Source organism: Geospiza fortis, unplaced genomic scaffold, assembly GCF_000277835.1.
Source record: "Geospiza fortis unplaced genomic scaffold, GeoFor_1.0 scaffold70, whole genome shotgun sequence".
NCBI classification, from domain to species: domain Eukaryota; kingdom Metazoa; phylum Chordata; class Aves; order Passeriformes; family Thraupidae; genus Geospiza; species Geospiza fortis.
This window is the reverse complement of record NW_005054317.1, coordinates 3279876-3302802: the sequence shown is the minus strand read 5'-3', so window position 1 is coordinate 3302802 and position 22927 is coordinate 3279876. Positions and strand designations below refer to the sequence as shown.

Below are 22927 nucleotides of genomic sequence, written 5' to 3'. Positions count from 1 at the left end.
AGCAGGAGAGGGATGCTGTGTGCTGCTCCCTAGGATTTGCCCTATCAGTGCTCTGTCCATACATGCCTTGTACAAATTACTCTGTTTTAAAGCTGTCATTACGGTAATAGGCCCAATTGCTGTCTAGTAAAGCCATAAAATGTTTCCATCTGCCTGTGTGCTCCAGGCTCCTTAGCAGAGCTCATTACTGCCAGAGGTTTCCCTGTGCATTGGGAGCAGGGAGCTCCTGAGCAGCCAGGTCCCACCAGGAATTGCAGCTTGTCCCACTGGGGACACCCCCTCAGCAGGGACCATGGGGTGCTGGGACAGGATCCCAGTGGAGCTCAGCCAGGCTGAGTGCTATGGATCTGGAAGGGGGGGTGGGATGCCAAATGGATTCGTGTTTAATCCTTGCTTGCCACAAGGGAAGCCTGTAATCCTCTGGGAGGATACACTGGCCTGTCCTGAAGTTGTTAAACCAGCTGTGAGCTTGGATGTGTCAAGCAATTGGCTTTGCACAAGTTCCCCTGTTAATTTCTATGAAGATCAGGCACCTAAAAGGGTGGCAGCTGAAGGTGCCACGAATGGAATATTTCTGCTCCCTCACTGTTGTGTGTTCCTGGGAATGAGCCACAGCAGTGAGCAGGGCTGGCTGTGCAAGGGGCAGCCCTGAGAGGCTGTGGGGGCATTGGGGACAGGCTGCTCCCACCTGTGTGCAGCTCTTTGTGTCTATGTGCCTGAGCTCCCCATCCCAGTGGCCCACAATGGCCTCTGCCTTGTCCTTCTGCACCCGAGGGGTGGAGAGGGGTTAAAAACCACAAGCCTTGGGAGTGCTGTGTTAGGGAAGTCCAGACAGATCCCTGCAGTGAGTAGTGGGGTGGGATTTAAGAAACCAGCAAGGGAGAGTTGTTCTTGGCTTTGCTTCCCGAAGCAGCCCCTGCATCCGCTCCCCGCTCATCTCTCAAAGCTCCTTCCCTCTGCCTTCAGCTTGTTCGCAGGTGTTGTCCCACGGATGGCAGCCATCAGCCTGGGAGGCTTCATCTTCCTGGGCACGTACGAGAAGACTCGGCAGCTGCTGCTGTGAGCCAGCCCGCCCGATCTGCCGGAGGAGGAGCCGGGCAGGGAGCGGAGCCTTCCTCCCACAGCCCTCCCAGCAGCTGTCCCGCAGGCTGAGAGCCACTCTCCCTGCTAGAGAGAAGTAAATCCTCCAATAATCCAGTTTCCCAAACATGAAATTTTCCTGCATGGAAAGTGGGTGAGGTAATTTGGGAGAGTTGTGCCAAAAAAGTGATGTTTGGGGGGTAAACAGCTAATTGCGGTGGCTGCAAAAGGCATTATTAGAACTCCTGCAGGGAAAGTGTTTTGGAAAGCTCTGGCTTGGGGGCTGAGTGGGGAGGCTGAAATAAAGCAAGTTTTCATCATTCAGTGGCACCTGCCTCGTAACAGGGGAGGGGAAGGGGCTGATAGAGTTACAGCCTGCTGCCCTCCAACAGCACCGAAAGGATCCTGGCCTGGGAGAGCTCTTTGTCAAAGACAATCATCCATTTGTTTCTGATTCGAGCTGTATTTGTGGAAGTTTATATTCCTGTTTATACCTACAGGTGCTCAGCAAGCATTCCTGTGTGGGAGCCAGTGCAGCTTTATTAATCACACTCATATTTCTCCAGTAAAAGCTTGTATTATTTTACAGCTGTGCTTGTGCAAAGGCACGGAGCTCTGCCTTCTTTTGGTCTTCATCCCTCAGCTGCTGAAGCTGCAGGAGGATGGAAACCTGGGAGGGAATCTGGGAGGGCAAGGCAGGGAGAACATCAGAGTTCTGCTGATGTAGAGGGAGAACAAACGCCAGACCAGGTCAGTGTCCTGAGCAGGGGACACCAGTGACACCAGAGCCCCTGTCCAGTGCCTACAGCACAGGCTGAATGTTTTATTACACTGCTATCCATGACAGAGCAGTAAGACTTTTTAGAGGCCAAAACTTAGAAAATAATTGGCAGACAAGTAAAACATACAGAACAAAGGACATAATTCTTAAAAATAATCTTCAATTAAAATGGGGAATTCAGCCAAGTCCTGTATTGGCTGGGTGGTAACACTGCTCATTAGCATGGCTTGGTGTAGCTGTGCTTCCTGCCACTTTGGGGCTGTCTCTTTTGTGACATTCTATAAATACATGTATCACATTCAATTTTAGGGGCTGGGGGAGAAGGAGATTTATTACTCTGTACCAAAAATCTATCACATTTTCTATTGAAGCTCTTCAAACATGGTGAGGGTGTTAGCAGTGCAGTTGATGCATTTAATTACTTGAGCTGTAAATAATCATCTTTATGTCATTGGGTCCAAACGGTGCATTTTTTGTTGTTTTTATTTATTATTGCAGAATCAGTTTTTGTCATCGCCTTTTTTTTAAATTACAATAAAAAACCCCAACAAAAACCCAGCCAAAAAGTGATTCCCCTTCCTCTGTGCCAGTGGAGCAGCTCTGCACCAAAGGCCAAAGGTACCTGGGAATGGCAGCAGGCAACTGACAGCCCCAGCAGGTGGCCAGGGCTGTTCTGCATGCACCAGTTTGCCTAATATGGATGAAAAGGACATTTTTAGTTTTGGGACTGCAGGGAGAAAAAATAGACGAAAAAATGCATGGGTTCCCCTATGACTGTTTGCTTTAAGTTTTAGCAATGTTTTATTTCAAGTTTACCTAAATTTAATGTAGCCCGTTACTAGGATAAAGTGGGAGAATAACTTAAATTTTACACCAGGAATCAGCCTCTTAAAACCTCTCTCAGTTTTAAAAAATTTTAACTCCTAGATGTGTTAAGGAACTTTGAGTATTCTCAGACAACCTGCTGTATACCCAAAGTGATAATTTCAAGGGGGAATTAATTTTAATTTTTAAAAGATCTCCAGAAGCTGAATTGAGATTTTTAGTTAAAGCAGGAATTCAGGCTTATCTCCAAAGCTACCTCTGGAATTTCTACCCAGGGTGGGGTTGGGGTTTGGGAACACCAGAGGTGTTCACAACTGCAGCTGGGTCTGGTGCTGTCCTGGCCCTGTTTTTACTTGCACACAGACACACACACTCACACACCCCTCATCTGTTCTGTTCTCACTGCCAAGATAGGGGGGTACTTGTCAGATACTAAAGCAAGCTGATATATTGGAAATGTATTTCTTACAAGTTCTGTATTGTATTTTTCTATCCAGCCCCAAATTCCACCCCATCCACGTGCCAGGCTGTCACAGCCTCACGCTGTTCCCCTGGATCTCATGGCCCAATTTCAAGAGCAGGTACTTTGGCAGTTTATCTCCATTTTCATGACAAAAAACCAGAAAAGAGATATAGCAATGGATTAGAATTTTATTTAATTTCCAACTGAAACTCCCAAAAGCTCACTCTCAACAGATCAGCTGTAATATTATAAATGAACCTTTATTAAAGACACTTCAATGCCGTTTGTTAGACACTTCAATATCTTACATGTTTTTCAATGTACAACATTGTACCAAATTCTCTAATAAATAAATAAATTTGTACACAAAAGTAATACTTCCTCTTTCACATTGCCTCTTAGAAGCAGCAAATTCACATATTTAGTGGAAGTCATAACATTAGGCAGTTAACTTTATTCAGAACCATTATTTTCAATGTTAACATGGCAAATATGCTTTTGTATCTGCACTGGTGATGACATTTCTGCCAGCAAAACGAGCCCATTGAATCATTCCCATCTCCCCCATGTCCCTGGTTCCATGAGTTAGTTCTGGAGCACTTTTTCCCTTCAGCAAAGGGAAAACTCTGCTCGGTTTATAATTTTCTAACATCCATTTCCTCTGCTCTGAATAAACTTGGCACTCAACATAATTCGCCGCCTGTCTCAAAGTGCAAACGTGTCAATAGTTAGGGACTGGGACAGACAGGTACTGGCTGAATTATGCCTGGCTTCATCCAGGGGCAGCTGCTGCTCCCCCTGACCCCCAGGTCCTTCCCTTACAGGAGCTCAGGCTGGGCAGGACCAGCTTATGATAACACCAAGGGGCAGCTTGCAGCTTTCACTCCCTGAAACCCCCCAGGTGCAGCAGCACTGGGGCAGGTCCCTCAGTGATGGAGCTAAAGTGACCATGAAGTGTTTCTGCCCTTATCTCTGCTGCTTGTTCTGAACCACAGTCCTGGCAAAGGTGGGTTCCCAGACTGGGCCTCACTGGAACTGGTATTTGAGTTGCTCCTAAGGAAAAAAGGTAACAACACCCCCTCCCACCCATGATTAACCTGCCCCAAAGTAGTCATCACCAGAGTCAGCAACCTCATGTTAGCAGAACTCAAATCACAAAGAACTGGGAGTCCTCCATCCACAGGTACCAACAGACACCAAGAGAAAGCAACCTTCCTATAAATGAAGAGCGTCATTGTGAAGTCAGAAGTGACCAAGATCTGTTTGACTGAGGTGGGCATTTCTTTATATTCCCCCCCCATTAATGGATGAACTTAAAAGACCACATAAAAACGTTTGGGACATTTCCATTTAGAAGTCTGTTCAACCATGAATCCACAGTTTTCCTTATGAAACAAGTGTATTTCTAACTAGCCCAGAGTTGCTACACAAGGCAGCATAACTCACTTGAACGTGATGTTTTCATATAGAGTCCTGGCTGTTCAACTACAAAGTGTAATATTGTGTTGCAGGGAAAAAAAAGTATTGGATGAATTAGTGATACAGCTGTCCCCTCAGGAGTACAGTTTGGTTTTGTTGTCAAAACAGCTCTATGGTTTCAAACCCCCACAGAACAGATGTGGGTTTTGGGTGTGAAAATGCATTACACTGGCACAGGTTATTTATTCTAAGCAGGGCAAGGCTGGATTGCTGCACACACCTCAGACAGGTAGAGCTGGGTCCCTTTGGGAGGGGAAGGGCCTGTGGTGAGGGCTGTGGTGCTCAGAGCTGTGCACACATGGCAGGTAAAACCTCTGTGATGATGTGTTTGAGAGGTGCACTGTTGTGAGACCACCCCTGGTTTACTGCACAAGTTATTTATTTTGGTAACAACTTCTTCCCAGTCAAAACAGCCTTTTCCTCTAGTTGTTTTGGGGCTCTACACTGTTGAAGAGTTATTTAGTGCCTCCTGTGTGGTCCACTCTAAAATCTCACACAGTCACTGTTCAAATACTAATTTTTATGAAGTTTTGAAAAATAATGGAATTCAAGTTCTTCCACCAACAGGAAAAATATCAGGTTGCTATGTAATTGCTCACTGCTTTTTTTCTTTATAAATTTCATTTGACACAATTGAAGATCACTGTTATTAAATGTGTTAAGTACAATAAATTTCCAAGGGCAAGGAAATTTGTGCCAAGTAATCCAATTGAATCACAGAAAGTCTTGGGTTGGAAAGGACAGAATCACAGGATTAACTAGGCTGGAAGAAACCTTTGAGATGATCAAGTCCAACCTATGACCTAACACCACCTTATCATCTAAACCATGACTAAGTGCCAGATCCAGTCTCTTTTTAAACTCGTCCAGGCACGGGGACTCCACCATCTCCCTGGGCAGCCCATTCCAATGTCCAGTCACTTTCTATGAGGAATTTTTTCCTAATGTCCAGCCTAAACTCCCCCTGGCACAGCTTAAGGCTGTATCCTCTGTGGTTCCCTGAGAGAAGAGCCTGATCCCCACCTGGCTCCATTTCAGGGAGTTGTAGGGAGTGATAAGGTCACCTCAGCCTCCTTTCCTCCAGGCTGAGCACCCCTGGCTCCCTCAGTGGTTCCTCACAGAGTTTGTGTTCCCAGCTCCCTCCAGCCTCTTTAGCTCCTCTGGACACATTCCAGCATCTCAAGGTCCATTCCAAACTGAGGGGCCAGAACTGGACACAGCACGCGAGGTGTGGCCAGTGCAGAGAACAGGGGCAGAGTGACCTCCCTGCTCCTGCTGGCCACACCATTCCTGATACAGGCCAGGAGCCATTGGCCTTCTTGGCCACCTGGGCACACTGCTGGCTCATGTCCAGTCAGGTGTCAACCAGTGCCCCCCGGTCCCTTCCTGAAATCTGGGCACTGTCCAGCCACTCTGTGCCCAGCCTGTAACACAGAGGGGTTGTTGTGGCCAAAGTGTAGGACCCAGCACTTGGTCTTGTTCAATTTTACGTTGTTGGATTTAGCCCATCTATCCAGCCTGGCCCGACCTTAAAGATGATCTTGTTCCAACCCCCTGCCATGGGCAGGGAGACCTTTCCTTAGTCCAGGTTGCTCAGAGGTGCATCCAGCCTGAACACCTACAGAGATGGGACATCTGCAGCTTCTCTGGCAACCTGTACCAGTGCCTCACCACCCTCACAGGGAAGAATTTCAACAACTTCTGCATCTAGCCTAAATTTCCCCCTTTTCAGTTTGAACTCATTGCTCCTTACATTGAGAGCACCAGAAATATGTGCAGAACCCCAGGTGGGGCCTCACCTGAGTGGAGCAGAGGAGGAGAACCTGCTGCCCACAATGCTCTGGATGCAGGCCGGGTTGGATTTCTGGGCTGTGAGCACCCATGGCTAGGGCATGTCCAGCCTCTGATCCACCAACACCCCCAAATCCCTCTTCCACAGGGCTGTTCCTGGTCACTTTTCCACCCAACCAGTACCTGGGATTGCCCCAGCCCCGGTGTACATGGTGTAAAGGAACTTCCACTGAAAAGAGGACAATCCCTTTGGAACAGTCTGGCTTTTAAAAGTTCTGTTTATACATTTAAGGCACCAGAATTATTTCTCTCACAAAGTTTAACAGCAACCTGATACTGAAAACAATATTGCCAAAACTGTAAAATTTCACTCAGTTTTCCATGCACTAAAGATTAAAATAGCCTCTGTAAAAGATATATATATATATTTATATATATATTTATATATGAAAACACTTATGTACAATTGTATCAAATACTTTTTCTCTTTACACAATAATCCCTTGCATTTATGTGCTTCATATGCAAGTTGACTTTTGAACACTTCATACTTCTCAGGGAAGTTTTAAACTATGTACAATCAGATGACGCTCGAACAGGAGTTTGTTCCCCATACAAGCTTGTTTCTCATACCTCAGTTGGTTGCCTTTGCCAGGCCATCAGTTCGAGATTCGAGGTAGAAGTAAGTAGCCTATATACTCTGTGCAAAAAAAAAAAAAAAAATTTAAAAAAGTAATAGTGTGTTTGTTAATTTGCACGTGGCAGTCAGTCTGTGCTCTCAGTCCAGAGACCTGTTGGGCAGCTTGGGCTCGTGAGTGGAGTCGTGGGGCTGGGCTGTGCTGCTGGGCAGGAGAGCCTGCTCCACCTCTGCTTCCCCCTGCAGATCCAGTAGTGCTGGGGATATTTCAGGAAGCACGTTCAGTTGCTTTAATGACCCTCCTGCAGGCGAAGCTCTCACCAAATTAAGGTTGTTAAGCTCTGAAGGCTTTGCTGCTGCTTGTGAAGAGCCTGCAAAAGACCCCAAAGGAACAGCATGGTTAGGTGACACTCAGCCTGCCAAGCACTCCCACCCTCCATGGCCCTGGAGGTCCTTCCCAACCTTAGCAATTCTATTCTCTGCCCAAACCAAGCCCACCACTGCCATCCCCAGGCTGAGGGGAGCACGTGGGGCTGTGCTACAGCCCTGCTGGTGGCCCTGGGGATCAGAGGTGACCCGAGGAAGGACGTACCGTGCGCGCCCTCCGGCCGTATCCTGTCGTGGTTGCTGGGGTAGAGGGTCCCGTCTGTCTCCACCCTCTTGCCACTGGCAATGCCATTGCAGGGCTGGGCATGAAGAAGGCTGGTGCCTGCACCCCTCTTCCTCTGGTGCTCCCTGCTGCTCAGTGCATTGGGGTGGCTGTTCTCCACAGTCTTTAGGCCCTGGCAGTCCCTGGGGTAGGGGTGGACGCTCTCGCTGTCCGTGCTGCCGCTGCACTCCGCGCACACCACGGGCAGCCCGTAGCCTTTGGGGGAGGAAGGGAAAACCAACAGGGTGAGAGGAGCAGCTGGAAGTGGTCAGCACTGGAGCACACAAATCATGGAAGGAAAGGGCAGTTCTGTGCAGTTCACTGGGGGAATCTCTCACTAAATGGTGTGGACACTTTGTGTCTTACACAGGGCTCTTACACACCCACCATCACTCAAGGTAGTTCCAATTAACAGCTTTATTTAGGGATTAATTTGCACTCCAAGTACTTGTAACTTTTTTTTTAAATAAACTATGCATTTATTTCCTTTTCCAGACTTTCCAATCAGGGTAGAAGTGCAAAGTGGAAGTTTGCTGTAGCTGCTTTAAAATACCAAGTTACCGTTCTTATTTTTGTGCTGCTGCTTTACAGGGAGCAGCATCAGCTTGCACTGTTATCTCAAGATATGTTATTACTGGTAGTGCTATCAACAGATGAGCAGGACTCAAAGCAGCAAGGCGTTTCTAAATGTTGAAAGTTAATTTCCTTAGTGCACTCAACAACTTTCCATTATTAAACTTTACATTAGTTTCTCTGAGAGAGAAAGTTTGTTTCGTTGGCTGATTTTCTGTGGCTTTTACAATGCAGTGTGAGAACAGAAAGCACATCCTAAAAATAGAAAACTATGAGTGGAACACCATAGAAATTGGCAAAGAGCAGAGGCAGGTGTAGTGCCCAAAACAACCTTTAAATTTTGAAAATAAATTAAAAAGCTGAGCTTTGAAGTCAACAGCCCTTTTAAAAGGGCATGAAAAAATTTAACACTCTCAGTTTTGGAAGTGCTCTCATAATTTAAGAATATTTCAAATCAAAATTCCCATCAGCCAGCTGCACAGAATGGCAACTGGGAGCTTTACTCTGCCTCTTTCTGACAGTTGCTCAAATTCCAACTATCCAAGCTTGAGAGAGAATCAAAGCAAGAAGGAGAAAGTAAAGTTTCTGTGCTTGCACCTGAGAATCATTCTGAGCTTTTTTTTTCTCTGAAGGTAACAATTTCTTGTGTTAATGCTGACTTGGAGGGTTTTGTGATCTGTACAAACACGAAATGCCTTCCCAGATTAATGGGTTTTGTACCTGTCTTATCTGGAACAAGCATTCCATCGGCCATGTCCTCAGTTTTCCAAGTGTCTTTGTTATAGCTGATACACAGCTTGGGCTGTCTACAACCTACAGCAGGAGCTTCAACATCTGGACACCTTCCAGCATCAGCCTGACACATCCCTGTAACAAACAAACCATCTGGGTAAAGATCACAGCCATCTGCTCACAGTTAAATGACTTGCTGGTCTTACTTACACTGGAAAAGGGAAGAAAAATAGAAATGGAGATAAAAGATAATTTTCAGCAAACATTTAACAGAGTAAATGTTGCACAATCTCACAAGGATCTTTGTTCACTTCTCCTTCCTAATGTGCTGTGTTTAAATAGTGTAAAACCCCAACATTTCATTTCAAAGCCTGAAGGCAGGGACAGGCAATGTTAATGCATTTTCTAGTATGACTGTGGGTAACTCTGCTGCCAAAAACAGAATCCAAAATTAGCAAAAAACCAGTCCTTAGGGCCTGACTGAGCAGTTTCTGAGGCAGTCAGCTTGTAGGAACACTTACTTCTGGGAGAGGAGAGCTCTGTGAAGTCAAACACAGATCCCTGCTCTGCATAAATGCAGGAGTTACATTATAAAGATCTCTCAGATAACTCAGAACAAACACAAACACAGAAGTACTCTGGGCTGAGGTTTCTACCTCCCCAATCAAGTTCAGAGCCAGCATTACAGAACAATGAAACCACTGCTCACCATTGCTGTCAATGTGCCCGTTGGGCTGCTGGGTGTCCACTCCAATGGCCACGTCCTGGCGCTCCGAGAGAGTCCCCTGCGAGGACAAGTAGCTTGGCACATCAGGAGGCACAATAGTCTCATCTAGAGCAATGGCAGAAGGGAAAAGTCAGCTCCCAGCAGGATTTTTCAAAGGAAATTCACATTTTCAAGGGGGATTTGGGACCAGATCTAGAACTGGTTATTTTCTGTAGGTGCATTAGAAACTGAACTGCCTAAATATTCCCTTCCCCTCAGAAGCCCCATTCCTGATTTTTCAAAGCTTAAAGTTGTGGGAGAGAGTGCTGATAAAGGCACTTTGAGTGTTTGCATGTGGCATGGTCAGTACATAGTAGGTGGAGTAGAACTATTTGTTCAGAATAAGTAAATCTTTCTCTTTCCCCTGAAATTCAGTTCCTCCTTTGACTTTTATTTCTGCTTCCTGAAGTCAGGAGTAAAAACTATTCTGCAGAACAGGGTGTTTGATTCTCTTAAGCAGGAAATAAGTCTTAAACCTCTTGGCTTTCTCCATTTTCTGTCAGGCAATTTCAGTTTTCCTTGCCACACAAAACCAAGTGAAACTCAATTATATTGGGCACAAAGCCCTGGATTTTGAGGACTAAAAAAAAGGAGTTATAAAAGAATCCCCCTAATACATCACACTGCTAATAGGCTATCCAAGACTTCCTACCTGGCCCATGTATTTAAAAATCCTTTTGTACTCTATCTAAAGCTAAGGAAGGCTGCAAATTCCAAGCAGGCTGGGAAAGTCTTAAGCTGGTTCTTCCATAGTTCTGTTTTGTTCAGAGGCTGCATATGGAGGGCAGGAGAGTTTATTCTCACTGCAACACTTCTTTCAGCACCAATTATCCCCTCTGAGTATCAGGAGAAAGCAATAAATGCTAATTCTTCCTCTAAAAAGTAAGAGATACCCCCCCATCATCAGGGGGGTATCTGTTAGAGCCAACATGGAAAAAGGGATTCCAGCTTCTAAGCCTAATTTTTCAAGTTTTGACTTCAAAGTCTGAAAATACAGATTTCCAAAAACCAAGACAGGTTCCCAGCATCGTGAACATCATCCAGACTGTCTCAAAAGTTATCATTTATGGTCACGGAAAACCAAAGTAGCAAAGCAACAGCTGAAACTACAGCCAAGTGGAAAAGACCTTCCTGAAGAGCAAGCCAAGGGGAGAAACGCAGCTCAGGACATGCTTCAGCAGCAAGTGAGAGCTGGTTCCAGCCCTGGGAGCCAAGAGAAGCTGCAGTTCCAGGGCACTGTGGGGCTCCCTGCCGAGCCGGCCCAGCCTCGGTGGGATGCCTGCCAGCACAAAAGGTTAGAGGGGACCTCAGGACACTGCCGCTACCTGTGTTGGTGACACTGTACTCCTCACTCTTCTTCCTGGTCTGGTAGATGATGCAGACCCAGACGAGGGAGGTGAGCACAATGCTGCAGACCACGGCGATGGTGATGATGCCCACGGTGGTGCGGTCCTTGCGGCAGCCCAGCGCCTGCAGGATGCTGACGTGGCTGTGCGCGCGCTCCGTGCCCAGCGTGTTGGACATCTCACACGTGTACTTGCCCGCGTCCTCCAGCACCACGTTCCTGATGATCAGCAGCTGGTTGCCCGAGGTGAAGTGGTGCCTTTCTGTCACCACCAGGGGCTGGTCACCTTTCAGCCAGGTGATGCGGGGCGGAGGGCTCCCCGTGGCTTTGCACTGGAGAGCCACGGTCTCGCCGACGGACACCACGTGGTCTTCCAGGGGATGGAGCAAGGATGGTGTCTCTGCGGGAGGACAAGCACAGAAATGGATTTTTAGGGATGGTGTGTAGGAGCATCACGGGGTAGGACGGTTGGGACGGACGGAGATGAGAGATCTCTGAAGGCAGGTCATGGAACTTGGGGTTTATTGCAAAGGGCCTGGGTGCAGGGCCCTGCTGGGAGCTGCCAGCCACAGCTCAGAGCAGGCCTGAGAGAAGAGAGGGGGAGAGAGGATGAGAGGGTAAGAGAGTGAGAGGGTAAGAGCGTAAGAGAGTATGGTTCCCGTTACAATACAATAAATCGTCTTCTGTGTTGAATATTCTAACTCTCACTAACCAATCTACTGCAATATACAAATCCTATAGCATTTGCATACAACCTATAAGAATCATTACATTACCATACTGTGTTACATTTTAAACCCTATAAACTACTCTTTGGACCCCTTCTGCTAAGGTAGTAGGGTCTGCTCTGAGCCTTGGACCTGTCTGCAAGCAGAGGGAATTGTTTCATCAAAAGGGGATTACCTTCAGCTGGCCATACCATTGTTTTCCAGTTGTTCAGTAACTGAGGTATCTCAGAGCTTGCTTTCATTTCAATCTCGGTTATAGTTTCCATATTCTCAAAATCTTTTGCCAGACAATCATATTTATAAGGCTTTCCTGTTTCATCTTCCCCAACAATGGTGTAACAACAGTCCCTAAAATCCCTGTCAGATTTAACAGCACTGAAAGTTCTTCATGTTCCTGCAGACTATAGCAAGGCATGAAGCAAGCACATGCTCAGGAATACAGCAGACACAACACACCACAACAGATCTAACAACCACAGCCAAGGTTTCACTTCCCACAACCAACTGGTGTTCAGTTTTCCCAACAAGAAACTTCTGAGGACATATGCCAACAGCTGAAACATGAATTATTTCACAGAGCAAGAAAGATGAAGTGCAATTTCCTTTTGAAGTCATTTTCCAGACAGAAAATAGGCTGGTTGGAGGGGCTTCCTCAGCACAAGAGGAGATGCAACTTACAGCTCCTTCTCTTACTTAACAGGTATTTTTCATTAGTGAACTACAGTGTAAAAGAATGAAACAAGACTAAGCAGACCACCTGACTCTGTCTCTCTTTTATCTCCAACTGGGAAAGAGCCTGAATGGCCATCCCTCCCTGTTCCCACTTGCACTCAGCCTCCTGGGGCACTGGTGATGTCTTTTTGGGACTACCTAAAAACAGAGGCCAGACAAAATTAAGGGAATAAAAGCAGTTATATTTATTGAAGGGCCTTCAGGTTCATTTAGAGCAGATGAAGTGCCCCCAGGGACAACACCCAAAAATGGATGATGGGTCACAGGTTTTCACGCTTTTATTAGTTTGGTCCATTTGCATATTGGGGGTCAATCTTCCAATTACAGCTTCAGGTAATGAAGTCATTTACCCCTAGTTTGCTCCCCCCAAACACTTTTATTTTACATCTCTCAGGGCCTGAGGCAGTGAGGTGTCCTTGATTGCCAGGCCTGGAGAGGAATTGTTGTGTCTGCCCAAAATGGTGAAGCAGCAGCTCACACTGTGTATGGAGTTTAGAGTTATACACTAAAGAACTGCAGGATTATGAAAATATGAAAAATATAAAAGCTAAAATCCTAAGACATCACCACCTGGCGGGCGGTGATAAAGAAGACGTCGTCGTCGGGCATGACGTGCATGCGGCGCTCGCGGGCCGCGGGGAAGTCGGTGCCGCCGTCCTTCTGCCAGGCGATCTGCGGCGCGGGGTGGCCCTCGGCCGCGCACTCCAGCCGCGCCGTCGTGCCCGTCCGGCTCGTGATGTCGTGGGGGGTCTTGATAAACGATGGCAGCACTGACAGAGGAAAAGCAAGAAACAAGTATGAGTGGTTCTGTGGGGAAACGTCATCGTCTGGGCGGTTGTGTTTTCCTTCCCAAAGAGGGATTAAGGCGGTCCTCGACCGCGCACTGTGACCGTGTTCACAGGGGTCCGAGGATGAGGGAAGAGATGAGGATCTGATTCCATGTTTCAGAAGGCTTGATTTATTATTTTATGATATATATTATATTAAAACTATACTAAAAGAATAGAAGAAAAGATTTCATCACAAGGCAAGCTAAGAATTGAAAAAGAAGAAGAATGATAACAAAAGCTTGTGTCTCAGACAGAGACTCTGAGCCAGCTGACTGTGATTTGCCATTAACTAGAAACAACTAACATGGGCCAATCAAAGATCCACCTGTTGCATTCTACAACAGCAGATAATCATTGTTTACATTTTGTTCCTGAGGTTTCTCAGCTTCTCAGGAGAAAAAATCCTAAAGAAAGGATTTTTCAGAAAATATCATGGCTACAGCACACTCCAGCTGTGCTGTTGTGCCTGTCCGGCTCGTGATGTCGTGGGGGTTTTGATAAACAATGGCAGCACTGATAGAGGAAAAGTAAGAAAAGGGCATGAGTGGTTCTGTGGGAAAATAACATCTTCTAGGCAGTTCTGTTTTCCTTCCCACAGAGGGATCAAGGTGACAGTTACCCATGGGCAGAGGATGGCTCTGAACTGCTGGGGAATGACCCTGTGTTTCTACAGAACACACCTGTCTGCAGAGTCCATGACACCCCCAACTCACACCATCAGAGCAGGGATCACAGCTAATTTTCTGTGAAAACCTGGGGAAAAAAATCTTGTATGTCTCCTACAGAAAACTTCCAACTGCTACATCCCTCTTCTTTGCATCCCTTTGTATTTTCGTTTTCAATGGGCAAAGAATCTACCTGAGCAGCCAAAGAGCAGCAGCTCAAGCTGCTAAGAACATGCATGCTGAAGTGCTTGGCTGGATGGCAGCCAACACAAAATGGTGTGTGCTCCTCACAGGGCATTTCCCAGCATCCACTGAGATACAAACAGCTGCTGTGCAGAGGTTCAGAGCTCGCCATCAGGAACAGACCCTCGGGAGCAAGGAATTGCGTGGCATTCACATTCTCTGGAAAAATCCCTTCACCCAGGATTTTTCTCCTGGAAAGCTGAGAAGCCTCAGAGAAAATGGAAACAATTTTTACCTCATTTGCTTCTCCTGTGTTTTACTTGTGTGGAATGTGTTTGGAGATTGTTTACCCATGGATGATTGTTTCATTGGATTCTGGTATGAATTGTTTTGGGTCATTGGCCAATCAGGGTCAAGTTGTGTCGAGACTCTGGCGAGAGTCACGAGTTTTCATTATTATCTTTTTAGCATTGTGTAAGTATCCTTTCTGTATTCTTTAGTATAGCATTCTTTAATATATTATAGCATCATAAAATAATAAGAACATGGAGTCTGATTCATCCTTCCTCCCTTCATCGGGGCACCCCGCAAATACAACAGAATTGTTCCACAATTCACCAGGAGCTCAGGCCGAGGAGAAGAAGAGGAGGAAGCAGCTCCCACTCACCATTCACGGTGAGCCTGGCCTTGTTGGAGTAGGTGGAGCCGAAGTGGTTGGTGATGACGCACTGGTAGCGGCCCTCGTGCGCGAAGGTGACGTGCCGCAGGTGCAGGATGGTGGTGCACTCCATCACCTCCCCGTCCTTGGCGCGCACGTGCGCAAAGTTCTCGATCTCGGCGTTGTGCAGCATCTCGTTGTCCTTCTTCCAGGCAAACACCATGGGGGAGCTGCTGCTGCTGGCAGCCAGGCAGGTGAAGCGGATGTCCTTGCCCAGGACAGCCACAGTCGTCTCAGGCTGGATGATGATCTGGGGCTTGGGGAAATCGTCTGGGAGGAAACAGCAGCAATAAATAGTCAGTGCTGGGCTCTGAGGGGAGGCTGGAGCAAGCCAAGAGGTGAAATGAGAAATAAAGACTGCTATGCAGAGCAGGTGTGCCACACACAGCTCCACTGAGTCGTTGGTTTATGAGGGATTGCTGTTCCTCTGGTTCCTTCAGTGGGCTGAGATGGTCACTGAGTGACCTCAGACACCTACAAGACACCCAGCTCCTTCACCAAGTAAATCTGAGACAGATACTATGGTCTGAAGAAGATATTCAGACCATATTCAGATTGTCCTTCTTTGTATAATCCAAGCATGAAGAGCACGACTGAACTTAAAACCTCACCTCCAGACCTCTATTGGCATAAAGGTGGAGGGGAGAGGGCACTTAAAGGGCTGCAGGTGTCACCTCCAGGGAAAATCACCCACAGGAGGTTTTAGTGAGGTGGGGATTGGTCTCTTCTCCCAGGCAATGGCCTCAAGTTGTGCCAGGAGAGGTTTAGATTAGCTAATAGGAAACCTTTCTTCCCCAAAAAGGCTGTCAGGCACCAGAACAGGCTGCCCAGGGAACCAGGGAGGTGGTGGAGTCACCATCCCTGGAGGTATTTAAATCATGTGTCAGTGTGGCACTCAGGGCCCTGGTTTAGTGGTGGTGTTTGGCTGCAGGAAGTTAATAGTAAGTTAAAGTTAAAAGATCTTAGAGGTCTTTTCCAGCCTAAAGGACTCCATGACTCTCAAAGCAGAAGCAGCTGTATTTGCCTGTCACCCGACCAGGGTGGAAAGCTTTGCACACTCTCTCTCTGCCCTGAAGACTGTTGGTTTTAGCAAGGATCCAAGCAGATTCATTTATTAGGTTTCTACAAATGGTGTAATTTAATATTTGACTAAGGTTTAATTAAACAGCCAGGCCTCTGGAACCAGGACTATAGTGCCTGGAGGACTTGGCAGGCAGCGGGAAGCAAAGCTGCTTTTGCTTTGTGATGTTGCTGTGGGGATGGAGCTTTCAGGATCCCTTCTTCCAGATGAGCACAGCAAGGCTCCCTCCCAGCCTGCTCAGACAGAGGCCACCTAGGCAGAGGGTGTCACTGGGGGATCAGGAGGGACCCTGCAACAAAGCTTCTGCTCCCTGTTCAGTGCAAGTCATGCATTCAGCTCAGTTCAAGAGTGTTTGCAAAAGCTCATTTTTCCTTCCAACAGCCATGTGCAGCTCCACCCAGGATCCTCACTGGTTGGCTCCACTGCACGGGGTTTGGCTCCCAAACCAGGCCTTTCTTTTCCCCAAAACCTGGATGCCTGAGCAGAACTGATTTGGCCTCTTCTGATCATTTAAATTTCTTTTTCTTTATGAGAAAGGTAGTAGATGTTTATGTGTGCTGGTATTAAGTAAAGCTGCTTTGAAACCATAGCTCAGGTGCAGAGTGAGCCGCAGTACTTGGGTGGGCCTCACTGGCCCCAAAGGAGCAGCTGTGATGGAGGGATTCTCCTCTGGGGTTTGTTTTTAACTCTTTGTTGTCTCCAAGGGGGAGAAGAGATGGGTGAAGAACACAAATCCACAGAAGAGCTCAGAACACTGCAGAAGGAAAAAAATTACAGCTGCAGGCTTGATCCTATCAAACTGAGAGGACTGGAGAAGTGTCTGTGCAGCCCCATCTGGAAGTGGAACAGGCCTTAGTCCCTTTTGATTTAATACTCAGGGAGCCCTGTAAGGAATACTCTGGATGCAAGCAATGCACTGTGTGGTTTTAGTGGGAAATAAATTGTAGCCAATGACAAATTTTTTAAATGCAGGCTTCGGCTTCCTTTGATCCCACTGAATAACAAAACAAAACAGAAACCCTCTCATAATAACATGCTGGTACTCAAAGAAAATGTTTCCCAAGTGACTCCCACCCTTCACACAACCTCAAAACACGCAGGCAAGACTTACCACACACAAAACTCTCTGGCTGGATGGCAAAAATACTCTTGCTCTTCAGTGACTCAGGATGGGCACAGGTGGCCACCACAAAGGACTGCAGCTGCTTCTCCACCAGCCACTGGGGCAGCCACTTCAGCTGGCAGTCACAGAGGAAGCTGTCACTGTTAATGTGGCTGCAGGGAAACAAAACCAACACCAGCCTGCTGTGAGTCCTGCATGGAGGGAAGGCTGGGAAACTCACAGCCTTTTCATGTTAAACACACTCCTCCTGCCCCCCCAGCATGGGTGGAAGGATGAAAAAGGACTGCAGGGATGTCCTCGAGGCACTGAAGATGTTACAGGCATGACACGTTTAGACAGCATTTCATGTCCACACAGAGAAACCCCCTCCTGTACTGCAGTGACACTCTGCAGCTCCTTGTAATTATTAACCAGCCCCCAGAGTGATCCCCAGGAACACACAAGACACATCAATGAGCTCCTGCTCTGCCCCTCTGGGGTTTGAGCCCTTGGTGGGGACCAAATCCAGCATTCAGCTGCTGACCAGAGAGAGGGGACACCCAGCTCCCACTGAAAGAAAGGCTTTGAGTTCCCTCCATGGCAGAGCAGTAAGCAGAGAGGCCCTGCCTTCCTAAGGTGAGCCTGGAGTTGTGTTTACTGATTAAAAGAAGCAGCAGAGGAGAAATGACCAAAGATATTTGTGTAGACCCCAAAGAAATAATAAGTAATCTGGAAAACAAAACACATAAACATTTCTCAGCATCCTGAGTTCCAACCCCACCATGGTAAGATTCTGTAATTCTCTGGTCCAACACTAGGAAAAGAGGTGTGAAAAGGGGGCAAAGAAAAAGGGAGCTTTGGGATTAAAGTGGGTTGTTTTTAATATTCTGGGCCAAATAATGGCTCAGCATAGCCCTAAGGCCAGTGTAGAGCTGTACATTTACACGAACAGGGCATTCATACTTTGGTCTGGTTTGTAAAACTCATTCTGATCCTTGGAATTGAATGTGAGGATGCCTCAGAGACTGGGAAATGCCCCAGAGAAGCTCCTGTCCTGCAATCCTACAAGCTGTGCAAGAACAGGGTATCAAGAGCCCAGCAGAATCCCAGCTCCAGCACTGCACTACAAGATGTGAATCTCCTGCTAATTTTCTCCCCAATACCTCAGGAAATCCTGAAGTTTGAAATGAGCAGGGAAGGGAAAAAGAAAGAAATTGACTGGAGAGGAAGGGAAAATAGGGATTTGATTTTTGAAAGCTGTCCACTTTCGTGTTCTAGAAAGATGTGTAGCCTCTAACACGTATGATGGCATAAAACCCTCCTGTGTACTTGGGACAGGTCAGGAGATCCTTCAGCACAATGCATTCTGCATGTAAATGTCCTCTATGTGAACTTCTCCCTTTTATAAACATTCCTTCACAATATCTGGGATCTCACTATCTCTTCCTAATAAGATCAATCCTTCATCTCAATTTTGTTTCAAGTGCCAGTGCAGAAGATAAAGTTTTTAATCACATAACACACACACAGTGTTTATCTTCTTCACTCCCAGTCACTGGTATCAGGTGTCACTGCCAGCAGTGACCATCTGATCCCCATTGCCAATGTCAGGAGCAAGAACCTGTACCTGCCCAAATACCAAATAAATGATTTTGTGTTCCACAGACACTGCACTACTCTGGGGCATAGCAACACACTGACAGTGGATTAAATATTTATGGGGAAGAGGAGAAAAGGAAACCAGGCAAGACTAGAAACAGTGTCTGATAACAGTGCAGAGCCCCAGCCTGGAGCACAAGCAGCAGCTCTGATAACACATCTGTATTTTTACACCAGAAGGCTGAATGACAAGTGGATGCAGTTCAAATGGTGCTTATCACTGCAGTATCAGTCCTGTGTGTGAACCCTAAACACAGGAACAGCAAGGGAGCAGATGGGCCACTGGGAAATAAATCCATGGTGCTGTGAGCAGGAGAGCTGGCTAACAGGAGCAGGGCTGGACTTCCTGAATGAAGGTGAATAATTGCACAGGCACAAACCTGCTGGAAGAACCTGCCCCCATGATCTAATTTCACTCACTATTACATGCAATGACAGCTCCTGATGTGTAAAAATACCCCCCAGAGGAGCATGCAGGGGAGGGGGAAATGCCTGAGTGGTGGTGTGGGTAACAGCAGTGCTGCTGCTGAGGTGCAGGGCCAGGAGGATCCCTCCTGCCTGGGGTGGCTGTGAGCAGAGCAATCACTTACAGCTGCTTCAGGCTCCTCATCCTGGCAAAGGCATCGGCTTGGATGGAGCGGATGGCATTGTCCCCCAGGTTCCTGCAGGCACAACCACAGGCAGGGTCAACAGAAGAGATGCCATGGCTGGGACACAGCCTCTCACACTGATGTAAGCAATGACTCCAGTAAAAGGTGATTTGGTAGCTCCTTGTTAAGGCCTTCAGCACTTACATAGGAATGTTCCTCAAAACGCCTTTGTATTATTAAAGCATTGCTGAACAATATCCAGCCAACAAAAATTACACTTTACTGAATCATTAAGTCATTCCCTATCCCATCTTCTCACTGCATTTTCTCAGGCTGTGCTACCTCCATCATCCATAGCTCAGAAATTCCTCAGCCCCCTCGATAACCAAAGACAGTCAGGAATGTGGTACCCCAGGCTAGACCTTCAGCAAACATAAAAGAAAGCAAATACTTGCACTAAGCAGCATCTGAGGAATTATTTGAAAATGACTTGGAGAGGATACTGCTGGGTTTAAAAAAAAATCTCAGTATTTCCAAAGGAAGGGGTTAAAGCCTTCCCTCACAAGTCTTGCTAATTAAAAAAATAATTTGTTCTCTGAAAAAGCAGTGTCAGGTTTAGGGCTGAAGTTTACTAAGTGACATGTAGGGCAGACAAGCACTGCCTAAAGAGGGCAATCTCAGTAGAGAATTAAGGGCATCTTTATTTGGGAATGTACTCCCAGTCAGGCAGCCCAAACCTTTCAGTGTGCTTTCGATGCCATAACATTTCATACAATCAACAGCCAATAAAACATGTAGAGCACTGTCACATATACTTTAACTTGTTTTAATCCAGGAAAGGAGGTTATTCATGAATCACTGCTGGAGTCATCAGCCTTGGGACACAGAAAAAAAATACACAGAGGCAGCCAAAATTTACTTCTTGCAAATGGGGGTTGTGCTGAATGGGGATGTTGAGTGGGGATGCATCAAACCCAGTCATCTGTAACACGTGTCACTGCCAGAGCCTGGGTTTAGGAGGGAGCTGGGGCAAAGGAGGAGAGAGTGCTGTGCCTGCACCAGCCTCTTTTCATTGCTAACAGCCTGCAAAGCAGTAATGTGCAAGTCAAGGTGATACTCTCAAAAAATTAAGAGCATGCAAATTTCCCATATGTTCTATAACTTTGTTCCTGTAACAAAAAAAGGCCAAAGTTGAGGCGGACTTATAATGAGAAGGAAGCAGGTGGCCCCCACAAATGGACTGGCTTCTCAGTTTACAAAGACACTATTAAATTGCTAGCAGATTTCTCAAGCAGCTCCTTTTGGCAGACTCCCCTTCCCAAACTCTGAGGCATGGTGGGTTACTCACAGGTGCTCCAGAGCCTCCAACCCTGAGAACGCTTTCTTGGCCACCGACTTGATCTTGTTTCCAAACAGAGTTCTGCAGTTTCCAAACATCCAGTGCCAGATAAACAGAAAGAAAATGGGGAGAGGGAGGCAAAAAAAAAAAAAAGGAACACAATTAGTGTGGCTTTATCTGATATACACATTCAGTGTAAGTCCCAGGAAATCTGAACTGCACAGAGATTAAGAGGGCTGAAGCACACTTGCTTTCCTGCTCCTGAAATGAAATCCTTTTATCTGTATTTGAATTTAATAGTGATGACAGCACAGAAGGGAATGTGCCATATCATGCAAAAAGGCAGGTTTGCTCCTGTGCTTGGGAACCAGCTTGCTGAGTAACAGAAGGTCCCCTCTGTTCTTCACAGGCTGGCTGTGGACAGGATTAAGTGCAGTGACAGTTTAACAAGATATTGGTTTCTCCCCACAAACTTTTCATTTCTGACTTCTTCCCAGACAGGAAGAAGAGTGGTGATTTATCCCCTGGTGCTTGGCCTGAGCAGCCATCAGCACACAGAGCTGAGGGCTGCCCTGGGCTGCACAGTCACACAGCAGCTGACTGCAGGCACTGCTCATTCCTCATTGTTAAATACAACAGCAGAGCAACACCACGCAACAGATCACAGCCAAGGGATAATTTCAAGGAGCAAAAGGCAGAACAGGTAATGTACAGAGCTGAGGAATGGGTTTGTTTGCATCTGTGACTGGAGAGCATTCCTCTGAATCAGCAGTGGCATGAGGGGCTATCACCAGGAAACAGCCAGCTGGAGGGATCCCAGCCCAGCTGCCATCTCCAGAGCAACAGCTCTCCATAAACATTGACCAGGGTTTGTGCCAAATGGATAGTGCCCTCACCTGTCTTAATGAAACATCAACGAGTGTCATCAGTGAGGAACTGCTTCCTTCCCCAGCCTCCCTCCCAGGTTCATCCTCCAGGTGCCTCTGTTATCACCACGTGGTGTCCAGGGCAAGCCATCACCCACACCTCAGGTGGAAAAAGGGCACATCTGGTGCTGCATTTGATTTTGAGTTTTCATTCAAGTGCTGCCCTTCAGTATAGGGTGTGAAGGCCTTATCTGCACCCCAAAAAGACTTACGGCTGTGATGGCCCCACTGCTTGCTCACTGGCCAGGGAAAGGAGTACAAGATGGAGCATGTGCAGCCATTCCATGAGCAAATACATTTCCAAGAACTTGTCAAGGCTTTCCACAAAGCACTTTTCAAATGTCAGGATAATTTGGTTATATGGTGGCTCTAGGAAAGCCCAGTCTCAAATACTCCCAGCACCAAAGGATGTGTGCAATCATGTGTGCCATCATTTGGTAAAAGGGATGTTGCATTAATGAAGGCTTTGAGAAATCCATTAGAATGATTAATAGAGTAAATAATTTACTGTATGTAAACTCTGGTCAAATGGCTGCATCCATACACACTGATTTCTGCAGCCATATTCCTAATAAATGTGCTCTAAGGACAAGGTAAGGATAAAATAAGGACTAAAGGAAATGGCCTCAAGATGTGCCAGGGGAGGTTTAGATTAGATTTCAGGAAAAATTTCTTCAGAGAAAGGGTTGTAAGCATTGAACAGACTGCCCAGGGAAGTGGCAGAGTCACCATCCTTGGAATTGTTCAAAAACATGTGGATGTGGCACTTCAGGACATGGTGATGGTGCTAGGTTAATGGTTGGCCTTGATGACCCTAAAGATCTTTTCCAACCTTTATGATTCTAATGGAAGTTAGATGGGCAAGTGCTGCTGAAAAGATTATGTTGAACTTGGGTTTGATAGCTGCAGATTTCTATTACTGTTCAGTGGATTTTGGTCTTTGAAAATTGGAGATACTGCTGATATCTGTTGAGTTATCTGTGCAGAGATAAGGAGTGCATCTGGGGAAGGGAATACACAACTACAGCACTTGTGAAGGCGCACACAGCTCAGTGCCTGGCCATGAGAAATACCTAACACACATAACAAGTCAGGCCTCAGCAAACTCATTACTCCTTGCAACTAATTTCCATTAAGTGCCTCTACAAATCTGAGAGTTTGAACCTAGAGGCCCCCATCAAAGGGCTGTGAAGGCTGGAATGTGAAGGCAGCAGAACACAGCCACAATCAGCCATCCCACTGCTGGCCTGAAC

General features: G+C 46.7%; 2 protein-coding genes across 2 annotated transcripts in view; one reads left to right on the top strand and one right to left on the bottom strand.

Moving 5' to 3' along the window:
• SLC25A26 (solute carrier family 25 member 26) overlaps positions 1 to 4670 on the top strand; it is an 81371-nt gene extending 76701 nt beyond the window's left edge. The window contains exon 9 of the mRNA XM_014306680.2: positions 967 to 4670. Within this exon, the coding sequence (XP_014162155.2) occupies positions 967 to 1063 (97 nt within the window). The 3' untranslated portion in view covers positions 1064 to 4670. The remainder of the gene's footprint in view (positions 1 to 966) is intronic.
• Positions 3320 to 22927, bottom strand: part of LRIG1 (leucine rich repeats and immunoglobulin like domains 1) — a gene marked incomplete at its 5' end in the record, with an annotated part of 93937 nt that continues 74329 nt past the window's right edge. The window contains 10 exons of the mRNA XM_031056310.1: positions 3320 to 7427; positions 7649 to 7921; positions 8999 to 9145; positions 9720 to 9842; positions 11102 to 11552; positions 13152 to 13351; positions 14927 to 15247; positions 17170 to 17333; positions 19410 to 19481; positions 20758 to 20829. Coding sequence (XP_030912170.1) covers positions 7198 to 7427; positions 7649 to 7921; positions 8999 to 9145; positions 9720 to 9842; positions 11102 to 11552; positions 13152 to 13351; positions 14927 to 15247; positions 17170 to 17333; positions 19410 to 19481; positions 20758 to 20829 — 2053 coding nt within the window. The remainder of the gene's footprint in view (positions 7428 to 7648; positions 7922 to 8998; positions 9146 to 9719; positions 9843 to 11101; positions 11553 to 13151; positions 13352 to 14926; positions 15248 to 17169; positions 17334 to 19409; positions 19482 to 20757; positions 20830 to 22927) is intronic.